The sequence below is a fragment of the Phoenix dactylifera genome, unplaced genomic scaffold, assembly GCF_009389715.1.
Source record: "Phoenix dactylifera cultivar Barhee BC4 unplaced genomic scaffold, palm_55x_up_171113_PBpolish2nd_filt_p 000237F, whole genome shotgun sequence".
NCBI classification, from domain to species: Eukaryota; Viridiplantae; Streptophyta; class Magnoliopsida; order Arecales; family Arecaceae; genus Phoenix; species Phoenix dactylifera.
The window spans coordinates 150,731-168,817 of record NW_024067736.1 but is presented as its reverse complement, the minus strand read 5'-3'; the positions used below and the strand labels follow the sequence as shown (position 1 = coordinate 168,817).

The following is an 18,087-nucleotide window of genomic DNA, read 5'->3' as shown; positions in this document are numbered from 1 at the left end:
AAGTTGCAAAATATCACGTAAGAGAAGAATGAATTGAGGAGCATTGTGGGAGGAATGACTGATTCACGTGATAGCAGTCGTAGAATCCCCCTCTAGCCAAACCTAAAATGCTTTAAACTCAACAACAGGTAACCCTCCCTCCCAAGCAGCTGCCAACTCAGCCAAAGAAAATATGAAGCCAAATCTCCTCATCTGCATGGAGTAAGTGTTCCATATGATCTCGACTCAGAAACCCACCTCTAGCCACAGAGCTGGTACAACTGCCATTGGGATTATGATTCTGTGACCTGGCTCCAGGTTGACTGCGGCGAAGGGGTCGTTCTTTCGAGGCATCAGCATTTGAGGCAGAGTTTAGGGCTGCATAGGAGGGACTCTCACATACGGACATATTATGGAGGCAGGTTACATCATCCTGTAGAGGAATTCAGCTTTGTTGATTAAGCGTCTACGAGAGAAGAAGTTGGAGGAGGCAAAGTATCATTTTCTAGTTGACACACATCGTTTGCTTCGAGAGTGCCATGTGGTCCAGTCAGACATGTCCTTCAGAAAGTGAACTAGATTGTGGGCTAGATTGCCTCATTTGCTGCTCATCATTCGGAAGGTATTTTTTGGATCCATATGTCTTTCGTTCCTTTCTACTTTGTATAATCTTATTGCTGGTGATGCAACGTTATGCTCACACAAGAGTGGCCGATGTAAAAAAAAAAAAAAAAAATCTTTCAACTGTCATTACTCATTAAGGAAGTACGTGGCATTTTTTTTTACCTCAGACATACCGAGGTAAAGTAGGTTGATAAATCTTCTCCACCTCCCATTGGGACTTCCAAGGCCTTGAAAGCAGTCATCGGGTCACTTGCACCCCGGAAGCAGCGGAGAATGGAGAGCAGAACGCCACCGGCGGCGGCCGATGCCGGGTGCGGCAGAGGAGACGATGATCTCCTCCCCATCCGGCGGCTGGAGATCTCGGACAACTCCAAGGGCTTCGTCGAACTCCTCGCCCAGCTCAGCCACTGTCCCCCTCTCTCCGACGCCGACTTCCGCGCCCGCTTCGCTGACATCGCCGCCCTCGGGGACGACCACGTCATCTGCGTCGTGGAGGATCTCCGCGCCGGCCGGATCGTGGCCATCGGCAGCGTCTTCATCGAGAGGAAGTTCCTCCGGGGCTGCGGTATGGTCGGCCACATCGAGGACGTCGTCGTCGACGCCGCCATACGCGGCCGCCGCCTCGGCCAGCGGGTGGTCCGGTACCTCGTGGAGCACGCCAGGGCCGCCGGTTGCTACAAGGTCATCCTCGATTGCGATCCGGATCGGAGGGCGTTCTATGAGAAGTGCGGCTTCTCGGAGAAGAGCGTCCAGATGGCGCTCTACTTTTGATACGGAGGAGCCTAGGGTTTTCCTCCTTTAATTTATTCTGTGGTAACTTCTTTTATTTCCTCGTAAATTTTTTGTTGGTGGATTGGCAATTGTTTCTATGTATCTTGTTAATTTTCTTCTCCAATGGATGGATTTGTCTTTCTGATTCTAAATTCTTGGATTATGCCCTAGAGCAGAATTATTTACATATTGATAGGTATCAATGTTGCATGATTTCATTCTATACAGGCTGAACTGAAAACTCCTGATAGCGCAGCCTACACTTAATTATTGTTTTAACAAGGGAGGTAGTTGATCTATCTGTGATTAATCTCAAAGATATGAAATTTGATGTTACCGTTGGTTCATTTCCATCAAGATACATGTTTAGAGATGAGCCCAAGGGCTAAAATTAGGCTACAAAACCGTTGGGTAGCCCTCTCCCAACCATGATCAACGGGAGGCTGTGGATACAACCTACAACTGTACCAGGAAATCTCGTGCGTCCATCATGCTATTACAATGACATTACCGTGCCCACGCACAACTATCAAGTCCTATACACTCTACATCTGTGCAATGCACCTCTATATATAAGTTGCATTTTCTAAATATTGATATATCACACATAATGTGACTCAATCACATGACCTCCTCTGAAGAGCATGATACCAACCTTTGTAGTCAAGCTCTGGTTGGTGCTACCGTTGGTATCTTGATATGTTTGCACTCTATTTTCTAAGTTAAAATACAATTTTAAAGGTTTGTCAACTGGATTAAAGATTTTTTTGGGCTTTATTTGTTAGAATTTTTTATTATTGACAGAATTAGATGAGATAGGGGAAGACGTTGAAGATTGCTTGGCTAAAGGAAGTTGTGGCTTTAGTCCAACATAAACTTACCAATTTAGCCATGAAATCCTACATTTATGAAGTTGCCAGAAAGTAGAACTACATCTGTTGATATAAAAGAAACATGCGTGAAATACTGTAGAATGTCATAAGAGATTTGATGTCACACATTTGAGGTGCTTGTTGAAATTCTGTATAAGGATCTGATTGCCGCTGAAATGGCACGTGCCATGCCAAAGAAAAAAAACAAGAAGAAGAAGAAGAAAAAGGACTTGAGAGCCCCTTTATCAAACTCCTTTGGCCCAGTTCCACTGTTTTATGAGCAGTGTATGTGGAACCAGAGTAGTCAGATGAGTTTCATTAGGTTTCTTTAAATATCATTATATTTCCCCCCAAATTAAGCTGACTTTGAGGAGCCCAAATATGTGGTGAGGGTATTGGCTAGTTATTTTATACTAGTGCCTTGATATTCCTGGGCTTAGTAGTATGCTGTGGAAAAATTGAAAAAAATGAAGAGGGAGAGAGAAGAGAAAGCTCCGTTGGTCAACTTTATTTAACTTTATTTCACCCTCCTGATAAAATAAAGTGAACCACATTAGCCTACTTTTTGGATGTTGAGAAATTGAAGTTATCATGACATTTTGTGCTCTTCTCCTGCTGGTTAAACTACTAATCATTCCCTAACTAGCAGAACTAGCATCCAATTAGGGCCTAGAAATTGCTGAAATAGGATAGAGTAATGTGGATCTCAATTCTAACAACCTCTATAAGTGGGTCTATACATTTTTTTGCTTATTTGCTGGTTGGTTTCTTTGGCGGGTTTCTTACCATGTACAAATGGAAAAGTTCTATATAGAGGTTAAAGAATCCTAGTTGTTTTGTGAACTTGTTGCTAGAAGGGCTATGCTAAAATATTTCAGGTAACATTGCAATAAGGGAATTAAGAGGGTGGGCCTTGACGATGGTAAGATTCCTCCATTAAAATCTGGGTGTTACGGGTTAGAAATATGGAAAAGAACTCTCTGCATGCAGGGATAAGGCTGCGTACATCTGACCCTCCCAGATCTTGCAGCAGGAGCCTCATGCACTGGAATATCCTTTTTTTAACGGCCATAAGGAAAATCCCTTAATTGGCTATCTTAAATTTCAGGTCTGCCCAGTTACCTGTAGTGATCAATGACGCTCTTCACGATGATATCCAGGAAGTGGAAGGACCTTAGACGAGAATGTTCACGCTCCCCTCTTGTTCTAATTTTTGTAGTGGCTCTGCTTTCTTGAATGTTTATGAAAGGTTCAAAATCATCAATATACATCCTGATCTTTCTTGTTCTAATGTTGCTAGAGATGATGCTTTGCTTAATCATTCGCAGTTTGATGATGACAAGATAGTGTACAGGAAAATACTTGTCAAACACCAAAAGATTCTGGTAAAGATGGTGCTCCTTGCTTCTTCTTTTTTTTGTCTCTTGACAAACTAACTTGACTAAAAGGTTCTGGTGAGGATTGGGATAACTAATGATAGTTTGAAAGTCATGTTGAAATTCTGATTTATGAGGTTGATATCTTCCTGCTTGGACACTGGATTTTCCTTTGAAAGTTGAAATCAGATTGAATCAATTTGGTTTGTTCGATGCCATAATTAATATATTCAAGTGAAAGGTGGTGACAATATGATATGAGCTTTTGGTGAAGGATAGCTTAAGCAATGTAATTTGCACTTATATCTCCTTTGACAGATCAAGAATGCCGAAGGGGTTGCAAGGAAATATTGAAAAATAATAAGCAAAATTTTGGGAGGAAATGAATTGGAGGAAGGCTATGCACCTTTGGGTTGAAGTATGCTTCAAGAAAAGACGGCAGCAATCTGGTCAGGTTTGTGATTACCTGAGGATATGAAACATGGACCAGTTGTGTGCTTTGCAATTGTGCTGTTGATTGTTGTGCTCTTTGGAGGACAATTGATGGAGTGAGTGGCAAAAGGTAAGCTTTAGGTGCTAAACCTAATGATAAGTTTCTTACATCACTTCCATAAATGAATGAAGAAATACTGATTGATGTTCGGGTATTAAAAACTGGCATTAGTTTGATGTTGAAAAAGGTAATATGTATTTCAGGAGTGATAAATAATTGCATATATCTTTCCCATGATTTGTTTCTTATTGTATACATATTGGCTGATAGAGATGCAGTGGTGGTTGTTACTAGAAAAAGATTGGTTATAGTGCCTTAATATAGTCTTAAAGATTTTAAAATTTGAGCTGAGATAAAAGGCTTTAGGAAATGGGGACAAAATAGAGCATAGAACAAGTGGTGGTAAAGGTGCTCTAAACTAATATTTTGGCAATAGTGCAAGTAGGCCATATAAGAAAAAGACTTGGGACTGCTTCAGGATATTTCAAAAATGTGGAGAACAGTAGACTGCAGAATTCTCACTTTTCTTGAAACAGGAAAGGGCTAATGGTTGGCCAATAAATGTTTACACGGAGCAAAATGGGGAAATTTTTTTAAAAAAGTTGTCCTGTCCTTCGAAACAAAACATAAGCGGTATTAGATATGGCAGACTGGTGGAAATGGGTCAATCACATTCAACAATCTTGTGGACATATCTAGTAAAATGACTTCCTTAAGGAGTGTGAAGTATTCAGTACTTTAGAAAGAACGAAGGAATTTAAGGTGCAAATCATCAATCTGTACAAAACTATCTAGGAACTATCCCATTTCAATGCCCAAATGGATGCAACCAAGGGGAAGAGGGGAAGAGAATTTCATACTGTTGCTTTTAGGCTGTGGTTAATATTAGTGGTCTTTTAATTGGGTCTTGGCAAGAATTTTCCGTGGTTCTTTAAGTCCCACCCCCTTTTTTCTTTTTTGCTATACCGGACAACTTGTACAATTCTAGTATGAATACATCCACAAATGTCAAATACAACAGGTCATGAAGCGTCGGAGGCAGCTCTCCCTCACCAGTCTAAAGAACACCTTAGAGTGATTTGTCACAAAGAAAACCACTCAGTCTGTAGCTTTATTGGCCTCCCTGTAGACATGCCTTTTCCTGATAATGCCACCACTAGCCATACCCCAGATGTTCCGAAGCAGGAGGTGGTGTCCCTCAGCTTTTCTAGGACACCCGGAGATCCAACCAATTTCTGTGGCCGAGTCACCCTCAAGCAGGATGGCATTGGCCCTCAGCTTACGCCGAACACGACAAAAACCAGCCCAAGCTGCCCTCAGCTCCGTCCCAGAGACTGAGATGTCGAAGATTGGGCTCCCTCCGGCTGCCACGACTCTAGAATCTGGGCCCTCTGATCACAAAATTTGCACCACCCCCTACCCTTTAGTCTAGTTGAAAGTTATTGGAATGGGTCATTTTCCTCATGGCTCTTTTCACTTTTTGGCTTTTTGGTGATCTGCTTGGGCAGCCCTTAAATTTTCTTGTGATACATTTTTTTGGCTCTCTTGCACGTCTAAATACTTGATTGGCTAAGGTTCTGCTTATCAGAGTCTTGCAAAAATGGAATAGCTAGACTGCTGAGTTACACCTGAATTTCTGATCTGGCCTTGAAAGATACAATGTATACATTTCAGTATTCAGTACAAGGTAACAAATTATCCTCAACTTTATTAACTTTATCTGCATCTTCATACTGCCATGATGACAATAGATAAACAGAGTCTCTGGAACTTGGTTCGTCTACAAAAGCTTTTCTCAATCGCACTCATTCTAAAACTTGTGGGTCAGTATTCCTACTGATTACCAAGATTGAAGTTGAATATCGAGCGTCGCCCCAAGCATCATCATCTTGTGGTCCTTGCAGCATAAGACACTGTTAACTGACACGTGCATGGCATCCGTATGGAAAATTATTTTGCCAGATTTCATATCCTTTATATTTTCAAGTGCTAACTACAATAGTTGATCATAACTAAAGAATCTACACTATAGCCATTGTTATATACGAACTTTCAACTATCCTCAAAATTACTTTCTTCAAACTTTCTTCGCACTTCTCAATCCGATGCTTTGTCTGATGCAGCTGATGCTAGTGCTGGATGATATCCGATATTTGCTAGCACAAAAGTGAAAGCTGATGCTGGCGTGGATGCCACAAGTTGTTGTGCTTGCCAATGTGCTCTTGTGAAGCTTCTTTGATGCACCCCAGGACTCGTTTAGGCTGGGAACCCTCGTGCTTTTCTAAATATTGCATGTGTAGGTTTCAATTGGATCATTACATGCTTCCTTTAGTGGATTGCATTATATAAGGCTGTTCACCACTTACCTGTAGCTTTCTGTTTTGGGTGTTTCTGGTCCCAGGCCACTCATGGCTCTTGTCTATGGTGAAAAGATGGTGCCAACTCTTGAGCTGGACTACCCTCTTGCCCGTTGTGTTCCAGCATATCAATTTTCTTTTTGCCATATTAGATGTTCTTATATTTCACGTTAGCAGTTTGAATTTTTTATACATACAAGGAACTATGATATCTGAATGTGCAGTGCTCTTTGAGATTTCTTTCTTTTCTTTCCTGAGAAATCCAACCTATCTTAAATTCTCACTTCTTTTCACTTATTTGTAAATTCTACAGTCAGTATGTGATATCTTTTTACAAGTTATATTTATAGAAAAGCTTTTACTTCAAATCCTTCTTGTTGGTGTACATGATCAAGAGTTCTCTGGGCCACCTCTGAAGATTTTGTTGAGGTGGCTGTACACTCATCAACGGACCAATACAGCTTGAAAAAGGTTTTTTTATCAAACTCCATTTTTCCCAAATACCGACTGTTCCTTTATCTATTCTTCTTGAAATATCAAGATTAGGTGGCTCTTCCTAATATGACATGCCATTGGCTGGTTTGGTTTTTCAGTGCATGTGCTCATCAATGTTCAAACTAGGGAACCTGCTAATTATTTGTATATTCTCCAAATCTTTTCCTTTGGACTTTGATCTTCACCATTTTAAAGAACTCCGGAATATTAATCTAGCAGAGCTATGATAGCTTCCTCCAATTGACTTAAGATGTGAGATCACAAGATCGTGAGTCCAGATTGTGGTGGGGGCATATCAATTGTGTAAGGTGCATTGCATCGAAATTTATACAATGCTGGAATCACATTTACCCTTGTTCTGACAGTATTTGAATCAATCTCTCATCTAAATGTTTCAGAGAGTTGAATCTAGTTTTATTTATTTATTTATTTATACTATAGAAGAAATTTATAATTGTGTCTTGAGAAGTTAAAACAGCTTGCATGAAACGTGCTTTTGTTTCTACCTTCCAGAGTTAGGTACCAAGACCAGCCATCAGACTGGTTGTCCTTTACAAACTTGTTCTCCATGGTGAAATCGGCGAGGCATTCTGTTTTCTGATGATCCAAAAAAGGTACAGTCCATTAAAACCTTTGTTCTGTGGGAATCATTTTTGTGATGGATTTGTGGGGATTTTGGTCAAAGGAGTCCCTGGAAGTCTTATGCCGCTTTGTTTCTGCCAACGTTTCAATTATGCTGATGTACTCTGGTGATGCTTCTCTATGAAAATATTATATACGGTTATTATGTAAATAAAAGGCTGTTATTCATACATTCAAGTTTAAATAGATTTTCTTGAAGAATATGGTATGAGTATAACACATGTCGCATAAATGCCGCATAATTGCTGTCATTCTAGTCATAACACATGGCTGTTATAGCAGAGCGGCAGATCAAGTAGGAGAGGGGGGGATGTACCACAAAAAAAAAGGGAAAAAGAAAAAAAAGTAGGAGGGGGGGCCACGGCCTCTTATAGGTTCTTAAGTGCACCCTCCTTGGACTCCATTGAAAATCCTACCTAATTTGGTACAATGCATATCCTCTAATAGATGAGTCTCACTGATTTCAACTTGGATTTTTTAGGAATTTGAAAAGGATCTGAACTTTTAGTAAATGCTATATGATTTGTTATTATAGCATAGGTTCTATTTATTCTGGAAAGAGATTTGAGACTTTAATGTTCACGCATGGATTGTTCTCTTAATTTTGAATCATCTCTTTGGACTTTCAATAATGATGCATTTCCATAAGATCTTAACAGCAATTCATGTTTTATTGTTCTTTAATATTGTTTGTAACTTTATCTCTTTTGACCCTTTTTGTATTGTACATTTTAAGTTAAAAGAGGTACCTTTTTTTGAGGGAATAAGAGGGGAAAAATCCCATCGGAGTTTTTATTAGAAGAACAATAGAGTTAGAATTAGTGTTTCCCTATTGTCATTGATGTCTGGTTTTGAGCTCTTAATTTTCCCCAAAACATCTTCAATGAAATCAGGAGGGAAGTTCCACCATTTAGTTTCGAAAGCTAAGTCATTGATATTGAAAGCAAAGTAAAAAATAAATAAAATCTTTCCAATAAGATTACCCTTCTTATATTTTTTTTATTTTGTATTCTCACTATTCATTTCTTGTTAGTGATTGAATATTCTAGGATTCATCACCTCCTCTCTTTCTCTGTGATCTTTTTTTTTTAAAGTTCTTAGTTATTTAGATTATATTGTAATAAATTTGACTAATATATTTTCTACAAATATTGGTCAAGCACAATTTCAACATATATTTTTTATTAATAATTTTTTGTAGTCTTTATACTGGCCCTTTTAAGGAAAAAAATCTGGATCGGCTCTTGTATTTATGCTAAATAACAACTTTTATTTAAATGCTGTTATAAATGCCTATATGTATATATATAGACACATATGTGACGCCAGTGGTCCAAGCAACTGTTATGATGATCTTTATATCATTACGATGGCTTTTATATCTTAAAACATGGTTTCTGATAGCTTCCTTTCTTTCTTTCTTTTACCTTTATTTTTCTAAATGATAATGTTCTCTTACCTAGTTGTTAATTAAAAAAAAAGCCTTTCTGCACTCTACCCAAAAAAAAAAGCCTTTCTGCACTCAAAAGGGTGAACCTGCTCAAGCGAAGATGAGGCAATGACTCCACGCTGCAGAGGAGCTACTCAACGACCGTTCAGTTTGTGAGAATTTTTTTTTCTCAGTATTTGTGGAAACCATGCTTGAGTATATAATATCTGAAAAAATAATCTTTACATATTTAGTTGGTCAGAAAAAAATGGCACATTTTAAATAGCTTATGTTTGATTGAACATCTATATTTTTAGAAAAGTTAGATTAAATAACTGTTATACTTTAATAGAGAGAAAAATTTTATCTTATTCTATCTAAAAACTTAAATTTTTTTTTGAAAAAACTATTCTAATTTTCAGACGATAAAATTAGACTTTTTTATATTTCATATTATTTTTTTTATAAAATATAAAAAAATTATTTCTATAAAAAAATATTTTTCCATCTTTCTTCCTTAAAAATTCTAGGCAAATATAAAATATTTTTTTTATTTACTATATTTTTCCCATCCTCTAGGAACCATATTTTTAAATAGCCAATATTCAAAAGGGGTGTGATGGTTGTGGGGAGCTTTGCCTTTAGGTGCGGTGGGCAGGCACCAAGCCCAAAGGCGATCTGCTGTTAGCTTTTTCCTCTTTCTGATCTGCCACAAGTGTGATACCGAGTGGCCACCATCTTGACGGCAGGAGCTTTATCCAGGTGCGTCAGATGACGGTGATGGATGTCATTTTTAATCTCTACCGTTCAATCAATTCTGATATTTAGAGCATGCTGACGTTCCTGACATCTATGCAGTTATAACGTATGGTAGAGATTTTTTTCCTCCCCGTTATAAAGATCTTAAACCTTTATGTTAGGTGTTAAAATCGGCACGAGACACATAAAAAAGACAAGCATCTACTAACCACATCTACATCAGGTACATTTGAGTCCCAAATGGACAGCCTCATGCCCCTACTTTCCCAGCTAAGCTATTCTAATGATAAATTAATGCCCCTCTTTCTTCCCCCCGGGTTCTAGCCTGTCTCAGGTATCTCATAGTGCCCCAAAAAAAAAAAAGAAGTATAGAAGAATTGTGATTCTCACTTTGATATGCAAGTACCTGGAATTCTAGTGTTCGAATGATAATCTGATATATATAGGCTAATATATAATAATTGATATCAAAATATTTTAACCTATATAGTAAAAATAAGTTAACTATTATAAAAATAAGAATTTTTTGCATGAATATTCTTCTAAAAATTCAAATTTATGTGAATATTCTCTTAAAAATTATATTTATTTCTGTGCCCTCATAAAATACTGTTTTTGCACAAATACTCCTAATATAACGGTTAATAAAAATCATATATATTTTAATTAAAAATAAAATAAAATTTGTAGATTACTTTTGTGTCCTTCATCGCGATGATCTTATGTATTTTTCTTTTACACATTTATCATTAAAGATATTTTGGTCATTTTAATTTGAAACAATTAATTTTTTAACGGTGTTAGATGGCGTGGTACATATGCAAAAATAAGAATAAAAAAATGGTAGAATAGTATTATATATGCAAATATCAATTTGGGCAGGATATTTATGTAAAATTCGATATTTATGTAAAAAAACTTTAAAAATAATTTACAATATAATTTTAAAAATAAAAAAAAATATAATTAATACTGTGATACTGGATCAGTTAATTTATTCTGGATAAAATAATTAAGTGCTGATATTTTATATGTATGCTCCGTGCAGGTGAATGCGAGATGATGAAATCTGTGACTTCCAACCCTTTTGTTTTGATGCTGCTAATCCAACCAGCAGAGTGAAAGGTGCGTCCGTATCCCGTTCTGGGCACGCGCCGACTCCCTTGAAAAGGATAAAAAAGAAGTCTTATCCTCAAGCACGACCGACTCCTGGCTCCAGCCATATCTGATCAAGGAAACGTGAGCGGGACCACCGGACCCGTCTCATCCAACGGTCACGATGCACGTTGACGCCAAGACCGGCTTCCACGCTACGGCGGGGTGGCGGACCTGAAGGGGATCGTCCCTGCAACGTGGCCGTCACGTCCACCAATGAGGGGATCCCTCCTTTTCTAAAGGGTATCGTGATCCGTGAGTTGGATACAGCTTCTCCTATCCCCAAATCTCCCATCCCATTATTCCTGTCCTCTCCTTTTCCCCCATCTAATTGCATCCTGGGAGATGGATGGGAGAAAGAAAAAGGAAACCATGCCTCACGAAAAGTTTTGAATGTGATCATTTTAGCAGCATGAGTCACACACGGCTACTTATTGGTTTAAGTTGTCAATATAATGTCCTATAAAATTCGAGAAGCCAACGGTTAATCACTTCATATATGGTAATGACTGTTTATGATTCATGGAGGGGTCATGCTGCTATCTTAATCTTTTATAGCCAACTTTTGGATTGTAACTCAAAGGCATTATAGAGTTTAGAGACATTGGTATATTCTAGGCCATTTTTGGCAAGATGACAAGGATGTCTCCCTCTGTTCACTGTTTAAAACCTGCCTCTATTTGCTGAAGGTAGCACTTGAAAACCTGTGGCCCTAAATTCTCAGGAAGACTACAGATTTGTTCCCTTTGGTCATCCTTGAAGTAAATTTAGCAAACTCCTTTGTGGAGTGGATGAGATATAATTAATTAGAGCAAAGTGAAAATACATACAAAACGGCAGCTATATGACTTTCTAATAGTGATAGCTATACATTTCCCTCCTCCTCCTTGTCTGCTTCATTTGGGGCCTTCTCCCACTGGTAGAAAGTTCATCCCTAATGAGACATCTCTGGTTCTAAGATCACCTCCTCCACCATCTTCGCTTTTCTATACGCTAGGTTCACACAGCCGGGTTCGGGCATGGCTTCTGCTTGCTCGCAGAACAGGTGCAGCTCGCACGGGTCTCCGATAGGGTCTTCAAATAACAAAGAACCATGGAAATTAAAAATAAGTATGTTTTATAGTTGAGGTTAATTAAACGGGTTCCAAAAGATCGATACCTTGACTTGTGTCTGGAGTTCTTTGATGTAGTCGACAGCCAGATCTAACATGTCAGCAGTGTTGGTTTGCTGTGAATCCAAAACAATAATTAGAGAGTTCTTTTTCTTTCTTTTCTTGGAGAAATAGTTTCAAGAAAGTGTTACTGTTTCATTGGAAGCGTGGCAATACCTTATCCATGTTAGGCACAAGCTCTTGTAGTTTCCTCATTCTTTCACTAATTCTAGTCCTTCTCACCTGATAAAACCAATGAGTGAGTATATGTAATTAGATGCTCCTAGGTTCAATCACCAAGCTTACTAATGGAGAAACAAACGAGAAATTAAGAGAGCAATTACCCTCTCGGCAATGCTTCGTGGGTGAGTGGCGCAACCCCGTTTGGCTCGGATCTTGCAAGGAACAGCATCCTGGAACTGTATAAATTTTTCGATTGCAGCCATCTCCGACGAGGTCTTTGGCAAGCTAAAATGATGGGTGAGACCCGATGCATGGCTCCTGATATCTCCATTCTGCCAAGCAAGCAAAGAGATGCACTTAGAGAAAGAAGCCGGTCTAAAGGGCAGGGGTGATCAAGAAGAGATACCTGAGGGTTTGATGGGTTGAGACCCGCGGTCATCTTCCCCTCGGCCTCTCTGGCTCTTTTAAGCCCCGAGTAGTTATCGGAAAGCAGAGGGGAGTCATCCCAGGAGGCAGCCGGAAAGCCCGGCATGTAACACCGGCCGCCGCCATTGCCGACTCCCAAGTTACCATCTTCTGGGCTACGTCCCCCCATGCACTCGCTCCCTATCTCAGAGATCTGAGACATGAGCCCGGCCGAGGAGTTTTGCCTTGAAGAGAAGCTTATCTGACCCTTTGGAGGATTTGTGCCATCCCCCATGGAGCCATTCCCATTGCTGAAACCCGTGATGCCTCTCATCATCGCATAGCCTATAAAACCATAGAAATTTAGCCTACTTTCATCCGAAAACTTCGTAGCAAAAATTTATCATTACAACAAAAGACAGAAAAGAGAGTTCAGAACTCTTATTAGCTAAGCCATAACTGCACCAAAAAAAAGGGACAAGAGAAATGCTAAACTTAAAAAAATGCCCCTTTATTTACCAAAAAAAAAAAAATTGCCCCTTTTCCCCTCCTTGTCTTCTTAGCGTCATTTGTTTAGGCAAAACAGGATGAAATTTTAGCTACCGTACTTATTCCAAAAGCAGAAACTTTTCCAAAATTTCCGATTTTGCATCTTGTGACACAGGTTAAATTGCACGGATAAATGTGAAATTTTTCCATATATACACTGTTACAGAAGCTAGTCCAATAAATAAGCAACAGTTCTATGGAGAAGAACAAGGGAGAGAGTTACCATTTTCTACATCGAAGCGTGAGAAAAAGCCCGCGGGGGAGCTACTGTGCCGAATGAGATTGAAGCAGTTCCCGCCATCGCCGCCAACGGCGGCTCCGGCAGCGGTCTTCATCTGCTCCGCCTCCATGGCCATCGAACTCACTACACGGTACGAGCTCTCGACCGGGCTGGGGCTCGGCAATTGCTGCTGCTGCTGCGAGTGATACAGCAGCTGGGAAGCAGAGAACCCGCCGCTCTGCTGGCCCGCGAGCTCCTCCGCCCCGCCGTGCTCCATCGTCGCGGATGCCGCCGCCGGAGGCGCCGGCGGGGCGAACTGGGGGCTCCTCTGTCCGCCGCCGGCGGAGGCCGGTTTGTTCCGGATCTCGTCCCTGGGATCCGGCGCCAGGAAGCGGGCGAACATGGCCTCCGTCTGGAGGCTCGAGGGTCTCGCCGGGAGGAAGTCCTCGCACACCTCCCCAAGCAGCGAGCTCGGAGCCGATCGGTACCGGAGCAAGCCGGAACTCATCTGCTGCTGCTGCTGCTGCTGGCCGTGCAGGATATCGGATTCCTCTTTCGTGTGGTTGAAAGGCGCCGTTGCCGCTAGGTACGGAACTTTCAGATCCTTCTCCGCCGCCGTCGGAGGAGATCCGAACATCATCCTTTGCTCTCCTCCTTCTCTGCCTCCCCTCCTCTCCACCGGATCGGGCCGGGAGACCCCTGTCCGACCCTTTTTATCCTCTTCTTCTCCTCCTAGAACTCGTCCGCCTCAGAAAGCAAGCAGAGTTTTAATTTTTGTAGGTTTTCCGGAGAGATCTTGAGCTGCAGCTCTTCAAACCCAAACTATTGAAATCAAAACCAGATCAACACAACAGCAGAAGCTCCAGTTCAACTGACCCTCTTCGCCATTAGCCGAGCTTAAACCTTCCAAGCTTCGATTTTTAACCGAAATTCGCCCGTTTCTCCCCGCTCAAACACCAAAAACCGATCGGAAACAAAGAAAAAAAAAAAAGCACGAAATCTTCTAAAAAAGCTATGAAAAGAACCCGAGAAAGTGGTTTCTTTCACGCCTCTCCCCCTCCTCCAAGCCTCTGCATTACTCCACTCACCATCACTATCGACCCGAGCGAGCGGTCCTCCTCGACCTCTCTAAACTCCCCCTTTTTAATTGTTTTCTCCCGACTTCGTCTCCCCCAAGCACCGAAACCAAGGAAGCGGTTTTCGGCTTTTTATATCCAAGGAAAAAAAGGGAGATAGAGAAATGCCAGAGCGTCGCCAATGAGCGAGTCGCAGACGCGAGCATTCCCACTTCTCCCCCCGCATGTCGGCTGATACATATCGACGAATGACAAAACTATCCCTACAACTCTCCGATACTTCCGAAAATGCCACTCCATGGCTAACTTTTATTGATTATGCAAAACAATTTCGCATAGTATATCTTTCTTAATATAAATATAACTGAAACTAATAGTTGTGCAATCCGTCAAGCATTATCAAGAAATTATAATTAAAAAAAAACAGCAAGATGGGTTCAAATCAACTCTAGTAATAGGAAAAATGCTTTGGTGCAAATAAGCTTATGAGTTGCCTTAACAAAAGAAAGATTGTGAATTATAATTTTGTTGAGAAGAAGAGAAAAAAACTCCAATCAAAATTGATGGAAAAAGAGTTTATGAAGAATAACATTGTTATCCTTTGCTCTCTTTTTTTTTTTTTTTTGGCTAAAAATAGTATTTCATACATCATGGGTACGAATACACCCAATAGAATCAGAAAACAAAAAGTTCGGAAGTGCTCCGGGCATCTCTCCCTCCTCAGCCCATAGGGTGCCTCCTGAATGACTCGCTACGTATGCTGCCGCCCTCATTAGCCTCATGATATACATGCATAGTCTGAAATGTAACACCCTTTCTCAACATCATTCAAATATCGCGGAGCAGGGGATGAACTCTTCTGTCACTGCTCGGGCCCTTTCGGACCCAGCTGATCACCGTGGCCGAATCATCCTTCAATAGGATTGAACTCGCCTGAAGCATCCGCCACGTATAACACAAGCCCATCCCGGCTACCTGCAATTTTGCCCCAAAAACCGAAGTATCGAAAATCTGACAATCCCCGCTGCCACCGCACTACAGTTTGAGCCCCTGATGACAAATCTGGCCCCTCCCCTCCTACCTCCATTCGAGACTGAGCCATCAAAATTGATCTTGAAAAAGCTTGAGGATGGAAGCTCCTAGGTAAAGAATACCCTATCCATTGCCGTTTGGTGAGAACATTGCCCTAACATTTTGCCCTAAAAACATAACCTTTGAACCAATGGAAGTGTCTTCTCATTGACCGAATGCCCTTAAGACAGCACGAGTGGGATGCACAAACCAATTTGCTACTCTCCTTTCCTACACAGTTCCCAAATCGTCGGATGGTGCTAGAAAAGTCACCCACGCCGGAGAAAAAGGTTAACATTGCATTTCCTAATTTTTGGATTAGATTTTTTTAACAACTTTTAGTTATCCGATAGAGTTTGACGTTATCGAGAAGCTCCACGAACTATCGCGAGATGCTTCCCACCCCGAGTGAATGCACCTGTATTCTGTCCATATTCGTTTGCTACGAATCACTCTTGATAGTGATTCTCCAGACCGTCTGATTCTTTATCAATGGATAGATCCGAGCGTTTTGACTCTTGGGGCGGAGCTGCACGCTTGCGTTCTGCGCCTCCATCATAGTAGTGTGTGGTTTACGGCAGAGGTGGCGGTGATGGGAGAGGGGTTCGGAGCACCACACTTTAAATTAGTCCGGAAACGTGCCCCGGCGGTAGATGGACGGTGGACCATGCTTCTTCTGCAGCTGGAGTCCTGATCCATCGTCAGATCACGACCGTCCATGCCTGCGACATTATGTCTCCTCTATTTGTTTAAATCTTATATTTTTGATAAATCCACTAAAAAAACCTTATTGAATCTTATTGGTTTCAACCATATTTTTGAGGCTCAATTATTTCTTAAAACGACCTAGACCGTTGGTTAGTGAAAGCATAATATCTACTGTCCCTTGTCACCAATTAGAGATCTTATAATCGTCTGAGAATTTGACAGTCATGGATCAAGAATAGGACCAACCTCCGCTTCACCTATTACTTGCGGTCCATGTGATATTTTGCAAAAAAATATTTGAGCTGCAATTATATTAGTCAAACTTTGACCGAAGGATAATCTTTGGAGATGAGACTAGATCAGATACGAATCGGATAAAATATTACCTATACCAATCCCATGCGCGTCTTGAGACAGGACAAGATAGATAGAGTTAGATGAAGCGAATTAGACGAATTGAATTAGGTAAAATTGTAAAACTAAATTTTTGCATACAAATCAAATAAATAAAAAATATAACAAATTAATTTTTTTATAATAATAAATACAGAATAAATAAAAATATTATTTTCTAAGAAGTCAAATATCGTTTAAACTAAGAAAAAATAATTAACTAAAAAAATGAGCAACTAAGTATCATCATATGTAATATTTTGTATGTTCAATCTTTCTCATGAGTTAGACAAGCAGGGTAGAGAGGATCTATGAAGAGTTATATCTATTCGGATTAGGGTCAATATGGATTTTATCAGTAGAGCCTCCTCGGTCTCTCATTAAGCCTTGTGATTGCATTAAAATCCCCAATAACCAGCCACGGAATCCCTCCAAAACCTACTTCAGGATTGGATCAGACCCCTTGGTCCTCACCCAGCGGTTAAGCTTGGCGGACCAATTGGGCTGTCCATGTCACTATTTAATGTAATGGTCGTCGGCATGAAAGGGTGATTCGGTAATTCCGGACAAGCTATGACCCTTTTGCAAACGAATTCCAATAACGAGCTCTGGAGGCCCCGGTTCGGCCAGTTTTTTTCCCGGTTCTTTTTTTTTTATTAAGCCACCTTTTTCCCACGTGACGGCACCCCCTGGCCAAATCGCACCGGTAGCGTCGGGGTGACGCCCAAGCGGATGCCGTTAACGGCGGTCTGGGGACGGCCCCGAGCGAAGCGTGTGGCTGACTTCTGCCCGTGAACCAGTCGGGTCTCGGGATGACACAACCGTGACCGCCGATCACGGAGGACCGGATTCCGTCGCTTTCCGTTCCGACTACCGTCATGACCTCCACCTTTTCATGCGGGCTCGTCCTGGCGCCGAAAAGGCATCTGGGCTCAGTCTCAAGAAAACCATCGCTTTACCATAAAAACCACCAAAATGCCATTGACTTACAAAATATGGATCTATCCCAATCATAGCCGTCCAAACAGTGGGCCCTCTTACCGTTGTTTCTTTCACCGAGACTTCTGGCGAGCTTAGCAAATCAGACAAGGTTTAGATGTTGCACTTGCGGGTCCCGTCATTCCGGAGACACATCAGACGGTACTCATTTAAGTATACCGCGATGTTCTTTTAGAAAGGGTAAGTCAGTGATTGTTAACTAATGATAAGGGTGTTTAGGTAATTATGTAGAGGCACTAACTTCCCTGCAGGTTCCCCTCTTTTCGTGGCTGGAAAGCAGCAGCCAGACTTCCTCATGATAAGAATACTCCGCCTTTTTCTTTTGTCATTTTTTTAAAACATTTTAGCCTTTATAATATAATGGATTTTCTGAACTTTTA

The 18,087-nt window shown here is 40.8% G+C and overlaps 2 protein-coding genes across 6 annotated transcripts; one reads left to right on the top strand and one right to left on the bottom strand.

Annotated features, from left to right (window-relative positions):
* The first annotated feature begins 805 nt into the window (after positions 1 to 805).
* Positions 806 to 11,473, top strand: LOC120105222 (glucosamine 6-phosphate N-acetyltransferase 1-like). 5 transcript variants are annotated; one of them, XR_005507608.1, is made up of 4 exons: positions 1,376 to 4,184; positions 6,239 to 9,800; positions 9,959 to 10,020; positions 10,846 to 11,473. XR_005507608.1 is itself a non-coding variant. In XM_039117485.1 (2 exons), exon 1 carries the CDS (start codon positions 877 to 879, stop codon positions 1,372 to 1,374), a length of 498 nt encoding a protein of 165 aa, XP_038973413.1. In that variant the 5' UTR covers positions 806 to 876; the 3' UTR covers positions 1,375 to 1,416; positions 6,239 to 7,779. The 5 variants fall into 5 exon arrangements, 1 of the variants encoding a protein (XP_038973413.1); XR_005507609.1 differs by having other exon boundaries at positions 9,897 to 10,020; XR_005507607.1 differs by lacking the exon at positions 9,959 to 10,020.
* A 235-nt stretch (positions 11,474 to 11,708) lies between these two features.
* LOC103711382 (transcription factor bHLH130-like) lies at positions 11,709 to 14,677 on the bottom strand. The gene is made up of 6 exons (XM_008797503.4): positions 13,464 to 14,677; positions 12,693 to 13,036; positions 12,448 to 12,618; positions 12,281 to 12,346; positions 12,112 to 12,180; positions 11,709 to 12,026 (listed from the first exon to the last, which is right to left on the bottom strand). The coding sequence occupies exons 1-6, from the start codon at positions 14,098 to 14,100 to the stop codon at positions 11,952 to 11,954; spliced, it is 1,362 nt and encodes a 453-aa protein (XP_008795725.1). The 5' UTR covers positions 14,101 to 14,677; the 3' UTR covers positions 11,709 to 11,951.
* Between the last annotated feature and the right edge of the window lie 3,410 nt (positions 14,678 to 18,087).

Coding starts and splice junctions, on each gene's coding strand:
- LOC120105222 (XM_039117485.1), top strand. CDS start 877: ATGGAGAGCAGAACGCCACCGGCGGCGGCCGATGCCGGGTGCGGCAGA.
- LOC103711382 (XM_008797503.4), bottom strand. CDS start 14,100: ATGATGTTCGGATCTCCTCCGACGGCGGCGGAGAAGGATCTGAAAGTT. Junction 12,619..12,692: donor TCAACCCATCAAACCCTCAG/GTATCTCTTCTT, acceptor CTTGCTTGGCAG/AATGGAGATATCAGGAGCCA. Junction 12,027..12,111: donor AACTCCAGACACAAGTCAAG/GTATCGATCTTT, acceptor TGTTATTTGAAG/ACCCTATCGGAGACCCGTGC.